The 19,766-nt window shown below is 36.3% G+C and overlaps 1 protein-coding gene across 1 annotated transcript in view; it reads left to right on the forward strand.

The window, feature by feature from the left end:
• Window positions 1-19,766, forward strand: part of CSMD1 (CUB and Sushi multiple domains 1) — a 2,488,924-nt gene that overhangs the window by 1,588,819 nt on the left and 880,339 nt on the right. The window contains exon 8 of the mRNA XM_027840340.1: window positions 5,897-5,984. Coding sequence (XP_027696141.1) covers window positions 5,897-5,984 — 88 coding nt within the window. The remainder of the gene's footprint in view (window positions 1-5,896; window positions 5,985-19,766) is intronic.

Raw genomic sequence — 19,766 nt, forward strand, 5'->3', positions numbered from 1 at the left:
ATTAGGGATGAAACATACGACCTGGTGTCAGGAAGACGAGAGTTCAAATCCAGTCTCACACACTTACGAGCTGTGTGACCCTGGGCAAGCTACTTAGCCCTGTTTACTCCAGTTTCCTCATCTGGAAAGTGGGCTGCAGAAGTTAATGGCAAACCGCTCTAGTATCTTTGCCAAGAAAATCTCAAATGGGGTCATGAAGATTCAGACATAAATGAAATGACTCAAGAATAACAACGACATTCCACATTAGGGATGAAGCATTGACCCTTCTGATATCCAAAAAGAGAAAAGTAAATTTTTGGGATGATTAGACTTATGATTTCATAGGAAATGAGAGGTTCTTGTGAGGAACTTCCCCTACCAATGCAGGTTGGCACATTTATTGCAATTAATAGGCTTAGGTAGTTAACTGGGATGCTGAGAAGCTGAGTGAGTAACCCAGGGTTATACAGCTAGGATTGGGCAGAGGTTTAACTTAAACCCATGCCTTCCCAACATCAAAACCTATGCATCAGGCATACTGCCTCACAGTGTTGTCTTTGAATAAACCAATTATATACATCAAGGAAGCATTAATTTCATGTGTTTATCACAAATGCAGGGGCATTTTGCCATGGCTTTTAGGTCATAATGGGAATTATGATAATACCAATAAAATCTTAAGAAGAAAATGCAGTTTGTATAAAAAAAACAGTTCTTATTCTTAGACCACTAAAAAAAACCCCAATATCTCTGGAGGTGACTATTGGTACAGATTAAAATTAACCTTAACTTAATATTAATTGGAAATTTTTTTAAAATATCAGCTTTCATTAACAATAGAACATTCAATAATGGTTAATAAATCATTAAAACAAATACCAGGGTGGCAATTTACTTATCTAAACCTGCTATTCATATGAGGCAGATCTTTACTGAAAACTGTACGCTCACCTCAACATATAATATAAAAGTCCAAGTCGTTGGCACTTGCTCTCCCTTTGCACATTTGAGTACATAAAGCTCAGTCTCTAGAGTCTATTTTGTGTCTCTTAGGCATTATGCCTATACTTCAGGAATGTTCCTAATAGGCCTCTACCTCTCCTATAACCCCAGAGATTTATCGACTCTCAGAAATTGATATGATTCTATGTTGCTAGTCAAAGGATCTTGTGATTTAGAGCTACAAACAATATTAGAGATCTTTACCAAGCAGAAATCCTCTCTAGAAATTTCTGACTCATGCTCCATCAGCCTGTCTTTGAAGAATTGGATTGATACCCTTGCTCTCTATGGAGATTGTATACTTCACTTGTTAGGGAGATTTTTTCCTTATATAGAGCTAACATTTTCCTTCCAAAGCATCCACCCATTGGTTCTCCTTCAGCCTTCTGGGTTCTTAGGAGAGTCTTTCAAGTGCTTGGAAACAGATATTATATCTTCTCTAACCTTCTAATCTTCGCCAAGCTAAACATGCCCAATTCCTTCAGCAAGTCATTAGATGGCATGATTTCTAGTTCCTTATTGTACTGGTTGCTCTTCGATGGTCATGAATCTGTTTTTCAATACCTTTATAAAAATCTGCTGAATATAAACTTTAGATGTGACCTCATCAGGGAAGAATATAATGGGAATTTGGCCTCCCCCTTTCTGAATACCAGATATAGAGAAACTATGAGTGCATTGGCAAAGGGAATATTTGAATGAAAAAATTTCCTCTACTAATGCAAGTTGGGACCTTCTCTGCAATTTATAATCTTGGAGAATGAGGTAAAGTGATTTTCTCTATCCACTCTTTTATGCTACTTTTAATGTAGTCTTAGATTTCATTGGTCATGTACATTGTTCAAGGAGAAGCTTAAATAAATCCAAATTGGCCATAATCATTACCAGAATGGTCAAATGGGGGAGAACTTTCTACACCAATTTCTGAAGACTGTCTACTAAGCCTTAAAAAAATTATGATCTGTTTTAATAGGGGGAATATTAACATTAACTAAATTACAATTTAAAAAATCTATTGAAATAAGAGTCTGCTAGCTTGTTTGACTGTCATGTCAATCTTGCAGTCCACTAGAACCCCCATATCTTTTTCACATTAGTTATTGGCTACTCATACCTAACATACCAAGTATATTTTAACCTTATTCTTTTAGCTGCCAAGTCACCAAGTTTTTCATATAGTAAGTTTAATAAATATTTTAATTAAATTATTGCATGGTATGATACATCTCCCACAAAAGATTTTTGGTTTCTTAAACACAGGACTTTATCTCAGACTTCTTTTGTACTTCCTTTTCCCTCCACCGTGCTCTGTTCTCTCAGATTCTACCCAGGATAGAGCAGAACGCCATATTCAGACTTTGTTCCCAAATGGATTTCATTTCACTGCATGTCTAGGCTCAGTTCCTTAGCAGTCAGGATGATAGAGAGGGGAAGCAACATGATGCTGGGGAGAGGACTTTGTGACTTATTTCCTTCATCTGCCAAATGGAAATAATGATGAACCTGTAAGTTCAGACTTGTTATGAGGATCAAGGGAAAATACGTGTCAAAGAGCTTTGAAAAATTTGAAAGTGTTTTGTAAACATGTTCTCAAAAAGGAAGAGTATTACTCTGTGTAGATTTTTTTAAAAGCTAATTCTGATTAAATAATGTCCTTTAAGCTCAATTATTTAAATTAGCATAGCTGTTGCCTTGAAAATAGAGCATTTTGAAAAAGGTACATTTCTGTCTGATATTAATGTTATAATTTAAAAAATAAAATCTGAAAATCAGTACTTTATTTACTGTTGGGCCAGGAGAAGTGAAGGACTGGTGAGATTTATTTTTTCTTATAATTTAACTGCATTCCTAAGATCTATCAGAAGAAAACCAGTAAAAGATAGTTTAGAAGCATTAAAACTATAACCACTTATTCCTCATTTATAGCATCTTTTTGCTTGGAGCGCTAGGAATCATGTGTATGTGAAATTGATTTCCATGAGTATTTTTCTTTTCATGAGCTTTGGCTTTCAGAAAAATTAATTGCCCATGATTCTGGTAGAATAGTCATTTGGGATTTATAGCTCTCAATTGTATATAACCTGTTTGTCACCATGCATACTCAATGCCACCTTATACCATTTGAAAGCTTATCCCTGTTTCAGAAAATCAGCCATATTTTACATTTAATCTCTATCAGAATCCTTTCTTCTCTCATCTATAAACCACTCGGGCTTGCCTAATTCATTCTGCACTGTAACAACCTTTTAGCTAAATATTTTTATTTTTCTAGTCAGAAAGTTAGTTTTTTTTTTTTCCTGTAAAGGGCTTCAGGGTTGTCATAAGTTGACATAAATGGGTCCCAACTACTCTTCCCACTTCTATTCAACACCAGGGGATGAAAAAGAAAGGGAAACAAGAATAGACTCTTTACAAAGTCAGACATTGCACCTGGGTGCTGTCTGGGGAGCAGAAGGGGGAAGAGGTGCAAGGGCTATAGGTGTTAAACTCCAATTATTCCAACCCTAATATAAAAATGTTGTTAATATTCATTCCAGCCTTCCACACTTGCTATAGCTGTATTATCCCAACCATCCTTTGTTGCAGCCACAGCAATTTTGTGGTGGGGGGTGGGGATGTACCAACATAATAAAGATGGGGAAACTGGAGTTGCAATGAAATTACATGATTACAGCTATTAAATAACAGATTTTAATATCAACATGTATCTTATGACTCTAACTTAGCATTGACTCACTCTATTACCTCAAATTTGTATCTTCAAATACACCCTACTGTTGTGAGGCAAATTTTTGTGTTCTAAGCGTGTGATGTGCTTGTGAGCTACTGAAGAGAACATAGACTGTGGCAGGATACAAATCTACTCCATGAAGATTAAACTCATTTCCACTCTTCCACCCCTTAAAAGGTAATGATATCATCCTTGACATGTAATTGGCCCAGTCCTTGAGACATAGTTGGTCCGTAGGACTGAGGCTCACTTGTGGTAATAGCTTTTTGGTCGACTTAGTACCAAAAAAGCTTAGCTCATGAGAACTCAAAGGATTACTCAGACTTGACACCTACTAAGTACCACCATAGCAAATGAGTAGGAAATGAAACTATGTCCAACTGTAGCAATGTTTTATCCTTACTGAATTTTCTGTACGTGCTAATTTTAGGTAAGCCTTTTTAACAACAATAATAATAATCATATGATTTTGTGCAATTCTACCTCATTTAAATCCAGTTCACATACGAGTCAAGACATCACCTATGATGTCCTTGGTTCTCTTCAAAAACAGTGGATGAACAACAGCAATAACAATAGCTAACATTTTTATATCACCTATTATGTGATAGACACTGTGCTAAATGCTTTTCAATTACTACCTCATTTGATTTTCACAACCGCTCTGGGATATAGGTGCTACTATTATTCTCATTTTATAGTTGAGAAAACTGAGGCAAACAGAGGTGAAGTGACTTGCTTAAGGTCATACAGTTAGTGAATATCTGAGGCTTTATTTTAATTCAGATCTTTCAGACTCCAGGCTCAGTATTCTATCCCCTGCTCCACCTCACTGGTCATTTCCCACTTTCATTTATTTTTTTTCCTATTTATTTTCCTTTCATTGCATGTAAACTGGGTTTGTAAGTATATAATTTCATTCCCATCTCTTGCCTAGATCAGTAGAGCAGTTTGAGTCAGGTCTGGCCCAGAATATGGTGTAAAACAGAGAAATATTGACCATAGGCTTGGCTCAAAGTTGTCACTAGAACAGAAGAAACACCTTTATTTGCAATTGGATGGCCCCAGAAGTCATTAACAAACATGAGAATTTTCAGATTGTAGTTTTCTTCAGCAATTTTATTTCAGTGTCTGTAAGGAAAGAATTTTTATTTTTCATTTATCTGTGCAATGATGGCTAGAATGTCAATTGTCAAAAGACACTCCAGACATAGGGAATTGTATAAGCAAAGATGTGGAATTAAGAAAATGTGGGATATGTTGAGAGACTAGTGAGTAGCCTGGTTTGACTATAGTGTAGAATACAAATGAGGGGAATATCTCTTCTAGATGAAAGGGAAATATTGGTCAAAGAAACAAAGCTTCAGAAAGTAGTATGTCCTTCAAAGAACTTCAAATAGATTGTTATAAAAGACTAACCTGCAATTTATATGAAGGGCTAGTGTAATAAGTAATTTCCCAGTCAGAGAAATGTTTCATGACACATATAGTGTTACTCTGTGCAGATGTTAACAAAATGCACTTATTAAAAATTTTAAATCATAACATGATATACTGTATTTTTATTCAAAGCCGTTTTTGGACTACAGTTCTCCAGCTACCATCATTTTGAATACTTGCTCATGGCTGAGGGAGGGAATTTTCCAATTTATATAAGTTTAGGTGTTCTAAGATTCACTTTGTACTTTTGAGTGAATAGCATGATATTTATGGAAGGTGGGATGTGTGGGAACCAAGGGATGTGATTTCTAGCCTTGACTCTTTTATGAGCTAGATTTGTGACTGTAGGCAAGTCTCAGCAGTTGGATTAAATAATCTCTAAGGTACCTCCTTGCACCAAATCCTATAATTCTATGACTTGATTCTAAGGGCAAAAGTATTTTCCTAGTTTTCATAAATGAACTATTTTTAATTTTAGGAACCTATGTTCAAGTAAGTGAGATTAAAAAAAAAACAAAGAAAGAAACAAACCAGTAAAAATTTCAAAATCCTTTATGAACAGGTTGGCTGTATAATTTTTATGTGTATTAGTGTTTCATTTTAGTTTTGGTGATTTCTCTATTTCTTTAAGACAAATGTATTAAAGTTTTCTCTTTAGCCTCATCTACCTAGTTTCCGTTACTATCTTATATTTTCCTGAAAGTTCTATGACATTAATATTAATGTTTCTTTCTATTTCAGTGACTCAAGGGGGTGTTGCTTTAGTGTCTGACATGTGTCCTGATCCTGGAGTTCCAGAAAATGGAAGGAAAACAGGTTCTGACTTCAGGTATGAAGTAAAGGAATGCCATATGCATGATGACATTCTTGTAATGAACCCCTCTACTATTATTCTTTAACATTTTAAATTTTGATGGTCTGTATTAATTTTAACACTTTCCCAATTATTATAGAAAAGGAACCTTTATGAAAGTCATATTCTCACAAGGACTATTTTTCTTATGTATGCAAACACTTAGATTTGCTTAATAGCAAAATCATGAACATTTACTTGAGTCACCTCACTATTTGCATCTATATTTCACCCTGTATGGTTTTTGAATGAATGTAATAGCAGATAAATGAAATTATCATTGTAGTCATTTATTTCTATTCATTGATGATTGACTCTAAACAGAATTTTCTAGTGATAAACATGAATGGAAGTTGTTATTTATTTCATATAAAAAACAATTTATTTTGCTAAAGATATCGAAACATTTGTCCTGTTGTTAAGTTACAAGTGCAGAGATAATTATGAACATATTATCTAAAAATTGTGTATTTTCTTCAGTGATGTCAGATTGCATACTCTTTGTACCTATAAAATAAATAATTCATGAGGAGTCAAGTCCTAATAGACAGTAGGCTGAAGTTGCAGAGAGCCAGATTTCATCTAACAGCTTTCATCTTACATCTAAAAGCGGGGTGGGCTAATTCAAGAGATAGTGGGTTCCCACTTAACTGTAGATCTTCTAAGAAAGGCAGGATGACCATGTTAGGTGTGTGGTATTAGGAGTACTTACTCAGTTTTGCATAAAAATGGGTAGTCTCTGAGGTCATTTCCAATTCTGAAATTTTGTGATTCTGTAAAAGGCATGAGGGAGGAAAAACACATTTTTTTTCCTTGCTTCTATCTTTTTATTTTGGAAGTAAACAACAAACAGGAATAGAAAGGGTTATAAAATATTATGTCTTTCTTGTTTTAAAAAGAGCCGTTGGCTCACACACTTAGAGCTAGAGCGTGTGGGTATCAGCTCCTCCTTGTGGAAACCTCATTATTAGAGAGGTAGGAAAGTGACAGGGACATCATGGGATCAAAGCATTACAGAATCATATATTTTTAGAAATAGGAGACCCTTAGAGATAATCTGATATAACTACTTCATTTTATACATGAGGAAATGGAGTTACAGAGGGGTAGTGTGATAGGGCAGATAGTGGATGGTATGGTGGATTTGGAATTAGCAACATCTGGGTTCAGTCCTACACCTTTCTGCTTACTAGCTGTGCAATTGTAGACAAGGCATTTAACCTCTCTGAGCCTCAGGTTCTTACCCTGAGAAACTGGAATAATAGTACACATTAGACCATTCTTTAAGATTGCTGTGAGGCCCAAATGAAGAATGCTTCATAAACTTCAAAGCACTATATAAATGTCAGTTGTTGCTGTTGTTAATTATGTGGCTTTCCCAAGGTCACACAGGTAGTCACACACAGCAGAGCCATTGTTTTCATTCTAGTCATGAGATTCCATATTCGGTGTCCTTTTTCCCACAGCATATTTCTATCCATGTGATCCCACTGAAAAACTCAGATACAATACTTTTTTTAATGAAAAGAGTTAGTGTGATATGTCAGACAAGACAGAGTATAATAGTATCATAATTAACTACCAGTATTTCGTAATTTCTGAAACAAAAGCCTTCAGAAGGTATACAGGACAGAACTGTCTCTAACCTATTAATACGGATTCATCAGCATCTAGACTTTCCTAGTATTCTGTGCAACATGTCACATAGCAAAATGCACAAAATTTTCCCAGGAACCCACAAAAGCCAGAACAAGGTAAACGTAGCTGTATAGCATCCCTCTCACTCTATCCTACATCAGGTAATGAGAGTTACCAAAACTCAACTGCCCTGCCACAAAAATCTTTTACTTGACTCCCTTCCATTCTTTTTTTCCTACATAAATAACTTTATAGCTATGTTTAAAGGGCTAGTTATGGAATACCAACTCAGAGTCCTGAGTAATTCTGATTTTTGTATGCTGTGCCTAAACAGAGTCAGAATTGAGAGGAGGCTGATTTATCAGTGACATCCTGTCCTTTTCTTGTCCCACAATTCAATTGCCCTGACACCCTGACTGGAGTAATAGAAGACAAGGTTTAGGTGTGCAGATATTAAACACAAGAATGACTATGCAAGAGTTGTTATTTTTGTTGGTTTTATTAGAAATAAAAAAGTAAAAATATTAAAATATATTTTAATACAACTCAGTTGGTAGAATGAGTTGTTGGCATTGAGAACAAAGTTAAAAATCATATGCCTTGCATTTGAAGCTCTCCACAATTTGTTGCCACCCTACTTTTCCAGACTTATCTCATAATTACTACCCTCCAAATATGAAGAACTCTGGCCAAAATGATTATTTCTCAAACTTCCAAAGCATGGCCTTGCTATACTGCTTTAATGACCTTTTATATTCTTATTTATCCTTGTAGTGGCCAGAATCATCCTTTAATGAATTTTCAGCTATATTTTTTACCCCTTAGGTAACCCGTTGCACCAAATTTTCTCTCATTGTGTCCTTCCCTACATTATTTGGTGACTTTCCCCTTCTTACCTTGCCTAATACCCAGTTTTTCATCCCTCTAATGCATTTAATATACAATATTCATCATAAATAAAGGGCAGTTAGGTGGCACAGTGAATAGACTGCCAGGCCTGGAGTCATGAAGACTTTTCTTCCTGAGTTCAAATCTGGTCTCAGACATTTACTAACTGTGGGACCTGGGGCAAGTCACTTAACCCAGTTTACCTCAGTTTCTTCATATGTAAAATGAGCTTGAGAAGGAAATGGCAAATCACTCCAATATCTTTGATAAGAAAACTCAAAATGGAGTCATGAAGAGTTGCACGCAACTGTAACAACTGAACAACAATAAATTTATCACAAATAATGAAATATTTATATTCATTTGTGTTTAGATCTTATCCTCCTACTAACCTACAAGCTTACTGAGGGCAGCGATCATGTCATTTCAAATTTCCAGCATCTAACAAATGATCTGCATATTTCAGGTATATAATAAATATTTGTTGAATTAATTACATAAAATTCATTAACTAAAAAAGAAAACCCATTTCTAATGGATGAAACTCATTTTTAACCTAATTTTAAGTAGCAGTTAATTTGTGATATAGTGGGAAAAGCACAATGCTTGATGTCCAAGTCTCAGGGTTGGAACTCAGGGCTTGTATTTGTGTGGCACCAGATAAGTTCCTTAGCTTCTTTGATCTCAGTTTCCTCATTTATCAAATGGTAGGGAGGTGTGGTTAGACTTGAACCAACTAGGGAATTTAGTGGATAGAGGATTGGACCTGAAGTCAGGAGGAGCTGAGTCTAAATTCTGCTTTAGACACTAACTAGCTGTGCACCCTTAAGCAAGTCACTTAACTTCTGTCAGGTTCAGTTTCCTTGCCTATAAAAAAATAAGGATAGTAATTATTCTTACTTGATAGTATAGTTATGAGTTTCATTTGAAATACTTTATGTAAAGAACTTTGTAAACATTAAAGCGCTATGTAAATATTAGCCATTATTATTATTATATAATATAATATTATATAATATAATATTATTATTGTTATTGATTATCATTATTTGATAGGTAAGGTCCTATCTATAGCTGAATCCAATGATACTGTCATTAACAGAAGAATTTTTTATTACTTTCCATCCTGGAAAATCCTGGTAGAGGAGGTGGAGCCAAGATGTTAGAGAAAAATCAGGGACTCTGAGTTCTCCCAAATTCCCTTCCAAACAACTTTAAATAATCCCTCCAAATCTGGAGTAGTACAACTCATAGAAAGGATGGGGCGAAACAATTTTCCAGTCCAAGACAGCCTAAAAGGTCAGCAGAAAGGTCTGTAGCACTGGGGTGATAGTACAGTGCAATCCAGAGTAGGCCAGGCCAGGCAAGACAGCAGCAGGTCTTACCTCAGCAAGCCAGAAAAGGCCCTGAGGAAAATGAATTGGTAGGAAGGGTTTCCCAAGTTCTCAGCCCACACATGGTAAGGGGGTCAAACAACTGGTCTGAAAGAGATTGCAGGGGTCCCTTTGCTGGCACTGGGTGCAGGACTCTATTGCCATATATTGATCTGTATTGCAATCCTGGGTCACAGTGCCAGGGCGAGAATGAGCACTAGAACATCAAAGCTTGCAATTGCAGGGAAGCAGGGATCCTGGTCATAGTTCCAGGGCAGAAAAAGATTGTAGTCACTCACAGAGCAGAGCGCAGAAGAGTTGTGTAGTAGAAGTAGAGTTGAAGAGTAGTGAACACACCTCTCCTTAGATCAAGGCTTCTTAATCTTTTTCCACGACCCCTTCAGTTCTTCTTAGATCATACAACTTTAAACACAAATGCAGAAGACGACAACAAAGTTAAAACTGCTACATCCAGGCCTCAAAGAAAGATGTGAATTGGTCTCAGGCCCAAAAGGTGTTCCTGGAAAAGCTCAAAAAGGGTTTTAAAAATCAAATCAGAAAGAAAGAGGAAAAATTGTGGAAAGAAATGTGAGTGATGCAAGAAAATCATGAAAGAAAGAGTCAACACTGGTAAAGAAGCACAAAAATACTGAAGAAAATAGCACTTTAATAATTAGAATATTCTAAATGATAAAAGAGGCAGAAAAATCCAATGAAGAGAAAAACTCATTTAAAAAATCAGACTTTACCATGTGGAAAAAGATGCACAAAAATTTACTGAAGAAAAGAACTCCTTATAAAGTAGAATTGGCTAAATAGAAAGGAGGTACAAAAGCTCACTGAAAAATGAATTCCAGAAAAATTAGAATTGGGCAAGTGGAAATGAATGACTCCATAAGACATCAAGAAACAATAGAAGGAAATCAAAAGAATGAACTAATAGAAGAAAAATTGAAATATCTCATTAGAAAAAGAATTGACCTGGAAAATAGATCCAGAAAAGACAATCAAAGAATTATTGGACTACCTAAAAACCATGATAAAAAATCCTGGACACCACCTTTGAATCAATTAACAAGGAAAACTTCCCTGATATTTTAGAAGCTGAGGATAAAATGGAAATGGAAAATATACACCAATCATTTCCTGAAAGATATGCCCAAATAAAAATTCCTGAGAATAATATAGCCAAATTCCAGAACTTCCAGACCAAGGAGAAAATATTGTAAGTAGCCAGAAAGAAACAAATCAAATATTGTGAAGCCACAGTCAGTATGACACAGTATTTAGCAGCTTCTATATTAAAGGATTAGAGGACTTGGAATATGATATTCCAGTGAGCAAAAGAACTAGAATTACAACCAAGAATCAGTTACTTAGCAAAACTAAGTATAATTATTCTGGTGAAAATTGGAATTTAATGAAATTGACATCTTTTAAGCATTCCTGATGAAAAGACCAGAACTGAACAAAAAATTTTTCTTTCAAATAAAAGACTCAAGCATACAAAAGGCAAACAGAAAAGAAAAATTATAAGGTATTCAATAAAATTAAACTGTTTACATTCCTGCTTGAGAAGATGATACTTCTAACTTCTATGAACTTTATCATTATTATGGCAGTTAGAAGGGGTATACATAGACAGAGGGCATGAATGTGAGTTGACTATGCTAAAATGATATCTAAAAAATAAAATTAAGGGGTAAGAAAGGGGAATAAACAGGGAGAAGAGGAAAGGTAAAGGTAGAATGGGATAAAGTATCTCACATAAAAGAAGCACAAAATAACTTTTACAATGGAGGGAAAATGGGGGAGGGAAGGGGAGTACTTGAACTTCACTGTCATTGGAAATAACTCAAAGAGGGAATAACATACACATTTAGGTACAGAAAATTATGTTACCCTACAAAAAAAGAAGAGTAGAAGGGGTAAGAGAAAAGGGGACTGATAGAAGAGAGGGTAGATTGGGAGACATGGTAGTCAGAAGCAAAATACTTTTGAGAGTAGACAGGGTAAAAGGAGAGAGAGAGCATGATAAATGGGGGAAATAGGATAGAGAGAAATCACACAATAATTTTAACTTGGGAATAATTATAGCAAGTTTCTCTGATAAAGGCATCATTCTTAAATATATCTATATATCTATATCTATATATCTATATCTACATATCTATATATAGATATATATATGGAACTAAGTCAAATTTATGAAAACAAGAGCTATTCTCCAGTTGATAAATAGTCAAAAGATATAAACAGGCAGTTTTCAGATGAAGTAATCAAAGCTATCTTTAGTTACATGAAAAAAATGATCTAAATCACTATGATTAGATAAATGCAAATCAAAGCAACTTTGAGGTACCACCCTGCACCTATAAGATTGGCTAATAAGACAGAAAAGGAAAATGAAAAATGTTGGAGTGGATGTAGGAAAATTGAAACACTAATGCATTGTTGGTTGAGTTGTGAACCGATTCAACCATTATGGAGAACAATTTGGAAGTATGCCCAAAGAGCTCTGAAACTTTGTAAACTCTTTGATCCAACAATACCACTAGTTGGTCTATATATCAAAGAGATAAATAAAAATAAAAAAGACCTATATCTACAAAAAAAGAACATTTATCATAGCTCTTTTAGTGGTGGCAAAGAATTGGAAATTGAGAGGATTACCATCAATTGAGGAATGGCTGAACAAGCTGTGGTATATGAATGCAATGGAATACTGTTGTGCTATAAGAACTAATGAGCAGGATGCTCTCAGAAAAAAATAAACATGGACAGACTTACATAAACTGATGTAAAGTGAAGTGAACAGAACCAGAACATTGTACACAGTAACAGCAGTATTGTGTGATGGTCAGCTATGAATGGCTTTGCTATTCTCAGCAATACAATGATCCAAGACAATTCTGAAGGACTTTTGATGAATAACACTATCCATCTCCAGAGAAAGAACTAATGGAATCTGAAAGTATACTTAAAAAAAAAAAAAAAAAAAAAAAAAAACCTCCTTTATTTTTTTTTTGTTGTCTTTTTTTCACAACATGACTAATATGGAAATATGTTTTGCATGACTAGATGTGTATAACATTATCAGATTGCTTGAGTTCTCAATACAGAAGGAGTGGAGGGGGGGGGCTCAGCCAAGATGGCTGAGTAAAAACAGTGACTTGCTTGAGCTCTCCCCCAAATCCCTCCAAATACGTGTAAAAAATGATTCTAACCAAATTCTAAAGCAGCAGAACTCACAAAAAGACAGAGTGAAACAAATTTCCAGCCCAAGACAAACTGAATGGTTGATCAGAAAGGTATATTGCACTGGGCAGGGAGAGGAATTCTGTTCCACAGGCAAAACAGGCCTCAGTGAACCTGGAATAGCCCTCAGAGGACTGAATCATGAGCAGCCATTGTGGTTTCCAGACTTCTCAACCCACAAACACCAAAGACAACTTAGAAGGTTGGTAGGAAAGGTCTGTACCTGCTGTGAGAGAGAAGCTCAGTTCCAGCCACAGTCTCCAAGTGAGTATGGCCCCAAGGCAGCGGGTGCTTCCTGAGTTTCTGGCCCACCAAGTAAAAGGGGATTGAGTGGCTGATCAGAGGGGGATTGCAGGGATCTTTTTGCTGGTGTAGGATTCTCTTGCTTTGCCCGTGCTTGGATCTGGGTCACAGTTCTGGGTGCTGGTGATGAGGCAAGGAGGAATGCTGGCGTGGTAGAGCTTGTAGTGGCGGTGGAGAGGGAATCCTCCTCACAGTTCCTAGGCAGAAAGGAGTGCTTGTGGTCACTCATAGAGTAGAAGACAGGACAGGAAAGGAGTAAACACCTCGCCCTTGATCATACCACCTTGGAAGAACTGAAAATTTACAGGTGAATAGAAATATTGCTGAAAACAGCTGCACAAATCCCCAGAAGCTTGGGACAGTACATTCTCCACACTGGAAGCAGACCCCTACCTTAACAAACAGTTTCTAACTCAAGTAATTGGCTGGGATCATGAACAAACCTTGCAAAAAAAAAATCAGACCATAGATTCTTTCTTTGGTGACAAAGAAGATCAAAACATACAATGAAAAGAAGACAACAAAGTCAGAGCTCCTACTTCCAAAGCTTCCATGAAAAATATGAATTGATCCCAGGCCATGGAAGAGCTCAAAAAGGATTTTGAGAAGCAAGTAAAAGAAATAGAGGAAAAACTGGAAAGAGAAATGAGAGTGATGCAAGAAAATCATGAAAAACAAGTCAATAGCTTGCTAAAGAAGACCCCCAAAAATGCTGAAGAAAATGATACCTTAAAAAATAGCCTAACTGAAATGGCAAAAGAGGTCCAAAAAGCAATGAGGAGAATAATGCCTTAAAAAGCAAAGTTGGCCAAATGGAAAAAGAAGTCCAAGAGCTTACTGAAGAAAATACTTCCTTAAAAATTAGAATAGTGTAATTGGAAGCTAGCGACTTTATGAGAAATCAAGACACTGCAAAACAAATCCAAAAGAATGAAAAAATATAAAACAATATGAACTATCTCATCAGAAAAACAACTGACCTGAAAAATAGATCCAGGAGAGAGAATTTAAAAATTATTGGACTGTCTGAAAGCCATGATCAAAAAAAGAGCCTAGACATCATTTTTCAAGAAATGATCAAGGAAAATTGCCCTGATATTTTAGAACCAGAGGGCAAAATAGAAATGGAAAGAATCCACTGATCTCCTCCTGAAAGAGATCCCAAAGGCAAACTCCTAGGAATATTTTAGTCAAATTCCAGATTTCCCAGGTCAAGGAGAAAATATTACAAGCAGCCAGAAAGAAACAATTCAAGTATTCTGGAAACACAATCAGGATAACACAAGATTTAGCTGCTTCTACATTAAGGGACCACAGGGCATGGAATATAATATTCCAGAGGGCAAAGGAGATAGGATTATAGCCAAGAATCACCCACCCAGCAAAACTGAGTATAATCCTTCAGGGGAAAAAATGAATATTCAGTGAAATAGAGGACTTTCAAGCATTCTTGATGAAAAGAGCAGAGCTGAATAGAAAATCTGACTTTCAAATACAAGACTAAGAGAAATATAAAAAAAGGAAGCAGGAAAGAGAAATCCTAAGGGACTCATTAAGGTTGAACTGTTTACATTCCTGCATGGAAAGATATTTGTAACTCATGAGACCTTTGTCAATATTAGGGTAGTTGGAGGGGAAAAATTTTATGGATGGATGGATAGATAGATAGATAGATAGATAGATAGATAGATAGATAGATAGATAGATAGATAAACAGAGGCACAGGGTGAGTTGAAGATGAAGGGGTGATATCTGGAGAATAAAATTAAGGTGTGAGAGAGGATTATACTGGGAGAAGGAAAAAGGGAAATGTAGAATGGGGTAAATTATCTCACATAAAACAGACAAGAAAAGGCTTTTACAGTGGATGACAAGTGGGGGCAGGTGAGAGGGAATGAATAAATCTTATTCTCATCGGATTTGGCTTAAGTAGAGAATAACAGACACATTCAATTGGGTATGGAAAGTTATCTTACCATGCAGGAAAATAGGGGGAAAGGGGATAAGAGAGTGTGGGGGTGCTAAAGGGGAGGGCAGGTTGGGGGAGGGGGTAATCAGAAGCAAAAACTTCTAAGGAGGGACAGGGTCAAAGGAATAGAATAAATTGGGGGGCAGGATAGGATGAAGGGAAATATACTAGTTTTTCACAACATGACTACTATGGAAGTGTTTTGCATTACTACACATGTATAACTTCTATCAAGTTGCTTGCCTTCTCAATGAGTGTAGGTAAGGAGAGAGGAAGGGAGAAAATTTGGAATCCAAAGTTTTAAAAACTAATGTTAAAAAAAATAGTTTTCACATACAACTGGGAAATAAGATATACAGGAAATGGGGTATAGAAATCTATCCTGCCCTACAGGAAAATTGAAGGGGTAGGGGATAAGAGAAGGGGAGGAGAGATAGAAGAAAGGGCAGAGGGGAAGGGGTATTCAGAATGCGTGCCATCTTGGGGTGGGGGAGAGATGAGATGGGGAGAAAATTTGGAACTCAAAATCTTGTGGAAGTGAATGTTGAAAACTAAAGATAAATAAATTTAAAAAACTAAAATAAATAAAATAAAAAAGTAAGGAGTGGAGATATGAATGAAGATACATGAAACTCAAATTTAAAGAAAATGTTAAAATTATTTTCACATTTAATTGGGAAAAATAAAAATAGTGATAGCATCTCACATTTATGTAGCACTTTGCAGTTTGTCAAGCACTTTCCTTACAACAAGTCCTGTGAGGAAGGTAGATGACAGAGCTATAGCCATAGTGGGTAGTGTGCCAACTTTGCAGTCAGAAGCCTGGGGGTTTAAATCTAGCCTCAAATACTTCCATATCTGTGGAACTCATTCTCTTGGCTTCAGTTTCCTCATATGTTAAAAAAATAAAATGGGGATAAAAATAGCACCTATCCTACAGTGTTATTGTGAGGAACAAATCAGATAATTACTGTAAAGAACTTTTCAGTATTAAAAGTTTGCAAATAATTTGTTGGGTATGTTATAGTAAGGATTCCTTCTTTTTGTAGGTTGAACTAGATGGCTGCTGAGGTGCCTTCCAAGTCTCAAATACAGTGATTTTGTGAAGTGCTATATAAATGTCAGATATTATTAGCATACCCTAGGTATAATATAATTGTCATATTGCTCATAAGGAAACTGAGTCTCAGAGAGATTAATCCTTGAATGTGAAACAATTACAGCTGATTAACTCCATTGTAATAAAAATGAAGACCAGGGATTTGAATTACCACTGTCATTCTCTGTGAAGCTCTATTCGTGAACAGCATTCATGCCAGGTTCAGTTTTCATATGGAGCCAACATTCCTTATTCTTTGCTCTCTCCTGGCCCAGTGAGTTCCATAGCCTGCCATCCCTGGAAAGTCTGCCTAGTGACCTGGCATCATGGGGATTTTCTGGTCTTCTATGTCGAGTCCATCCAGCCCTAGGCCTGTTATAGAGATGCAGTCTAAATCATAGAGGCCCTGACCCTTGCCAAAGTACATGTAGCAGCCATGTCTCCAATTATATCCCAAGGCAGAGTGAGCCAGAAAAAACTGCTCACTAAGGAGATCAGGCTTATCAGAGAGGCTAGGAAGAAACATTCTGTTCTCAAGTATATGGTACACAGGAGGATGAAAATGATTTTATCCCTATGTATTAGAAACCATCCAAGGGCTGGTTTTATATCTTCCTTTTGGTAGCCCCAGTCCATACTAGGGAAATACTGTAGTCTAATCATAAGAGCATACACTAGGCTAAAAAAAATGACTCAGAAGAATTAAGTCAATAAATTGACAAGCACTTGTTAAATGCTTATGATGTGCCAGAAATGGTGCTAAGCTCTGGAGAGGAATGAGGACATGGATCCATGTTGATCTACTTGCCTGTGGTCACAGAAGTAGCAAGTGTAAGAGCCAGGAATCAAATCCAAGTCAAAGGATCATAGGATTTAAAATCTGAAAGAAACCATAGAAACAATATGATGCTTTTGTAATCAGAGGACTTCAGTTCAAATCATAGTTTTTCTACAACGTGGATAAGTCACAATTTTGGGGGACTCATTTACTCATTTGTCAAATTAGATGATTGAAATAGATGACACCTGAAGTTCAGTTCTCAAACTAGGTTCTATCATCTAGCACAGGGGTCAGTAAACTACAGTACATAGGCCAAATCTAACTCGCTGCCAGTTTTTGTATGGCCTACAAGCAAAAAAGGGTTTTTACATTCTAAGATATAGTAATATATTATTGGCCATTGTTTGCTGACTCCTGATTTAGCCCAACCTCCTGGCTTTACAGCTGAGGAAATTAAGGTCCATAGAGATTAAATAATTTATACTCCACTACTAAGCAGCATGACTGAATTTGAATCCAGGTTCTTTGATTTCCCGTTGTTTTTCATGTTATTCTCCTTTGTTCCTTTCTTAATGCTCCCAACTATCTAGATGTCTTTCTCCATTAATTTCAAGCAGCCTTCTTTCCTTGGAATACTATTCCTCTACTATTCTCCAAGTAGCCTTCTCCCCCTGGAAGAACCTTCAGCACCTTTACCCTTTTAATACTAGAAGTACCCTGTGCTTCTGTCCCTTACTCTGCCAGTTCTTCCAAGAACCTCAATTTTAAAAAAGTGTATACAGTCTAGCCATATTAAATACTTTATTCCTGTCTAATCTCTAATCCTTACTCTCTAGACTTAAAAACAAACAAACATGCCCCTGTTTGGGAACTTTCTCTTCTCACCTCTCTCACCGCTTTTCATTTATATTTTCTTCCTGCTTTAGAATGTATGTTCTCCCAGGACTTGGACTATCTTTTTCATTTAATTCTTCACTTTCTATTAGTTCTTCTGAACTGTCTTCAAATATGTCCAAATTTCCTTTATCCTTAAGAACACCTTCACTAGAGCCTATCATGCCCTCAGCCTATCATTCTATATCTCTTCTCCCTATCTCAGCTAAACTTGAGATTCCCATATTGTCATTACCTCCACTTCCTGTCTTTCTCTTTGCAATCTGGCTTCAAACCAAATCAATCAAGTGAAACTGCTCTTTCCAAAGTTACTAATGATCTATTAAGCAAAATATGATACATATTTTTCTTAGTCCTCATTCTTGTTGGCCAGTTTGCTGGTTTTGACACTATTGAACACTCTCCCTTCCTAGATGCCTTCTCTTTTCTACATTCTCATTACATCATTCTCCACTCAGTTCTCTTTCTACTTGCCTAGCTATTCCTTCAGTCTCCTTTGCTCTCACATTATCCATATCATGCTCCCCAACAGTGAACATCTTCCAGTGTTCTGTCAGTGACCCTCTTCTTTCCTCTTTCTATACACTTTTGCTGATTTCACCATCTCCATAAGTTTAATTATCATTATGTAGATGTCTCACACATCTGCGCACCCATAGTCTCACATTATCAGCTATCTAGTGGACATTTCAAAATAGATGAGTCAGAGACATCTTAAACATTTCCAAAATGGAACTCATTTTCTTTTTACCCCAAATCCTCCATTTTTCCAATTTTCCTTTTTTTTTTTCTTGAAGGTACCACCATCTTTTTTAGTCTCTCAGGCTTAAAAACTTCAGAAGTGTACATTCCTTCTCCAGCCCACATATCCAAAAGGTTGCCAACATTTGCTCACAACAATTCTCACATCAGACACTTTCTCCGGTTACACAGCTACACATTAATTCTGGTCATCATCATATCACATCTAGACTATTATTACAGGCTTCCAGTTGGTTTCCCTGCTTCAAATCTCTCCACACTCTTGTTTATCTTCCCCCCGATGAAAAAGTGATTTTCTTTATCTGTAAATCTTACCATGTTATTGCCCTATTCAATAAACCACAGTAGCTTCTTATCATCACTAAGGTCAAATATAAATGCCTCTGTTGAAATTTTAAAGCTCTTTGCTACCTGGCCTCAACCTATCTTTCCTGGCTCATTTTATTTTACTCTATTTCTTGTCCAACGAAACTGGCCTTCCCTCTATTCTTTATGCACTACTCTCCATCTCTCATCTTCATGCCTTCACTCTGACCATGTCCATTACTGGAATGCTCTCCCCTCTCTGTTCCTCATAGAATCTACTTTTTATACAAGCCGCAACTCAAGAGCTATCTTTACATGAAGTATTTCCTCATCTTCCCAACTAGTAGTGCCCTCACTCCCTCATATTTATTCATCCCTAAAGATAGTTCCTGAGTCCTCTATATTTGTATATACATACAGTGACTATGTATATGTGTGTTTATACATGTTTTTCTATACTCTTATTGAAATGTAAATGATTTGAGAT

Source organism: Vombatus ursinus, unplaced genomic scaffold (assembly GCF_900497805.2).
Source record: "Vombatus ursinus unplaced genomic scaffold, bare-nosed wombat genome assembly UNPS02014841.1, whole genome shotgun sequence".
Taxonomy (NCBI): domain Eukaryota; kingdom Metazoa; phylum Chordata; class Mammalia; order Diprotodontia; family Vombatidae; genus Vombatus; species Vombatus ursinus.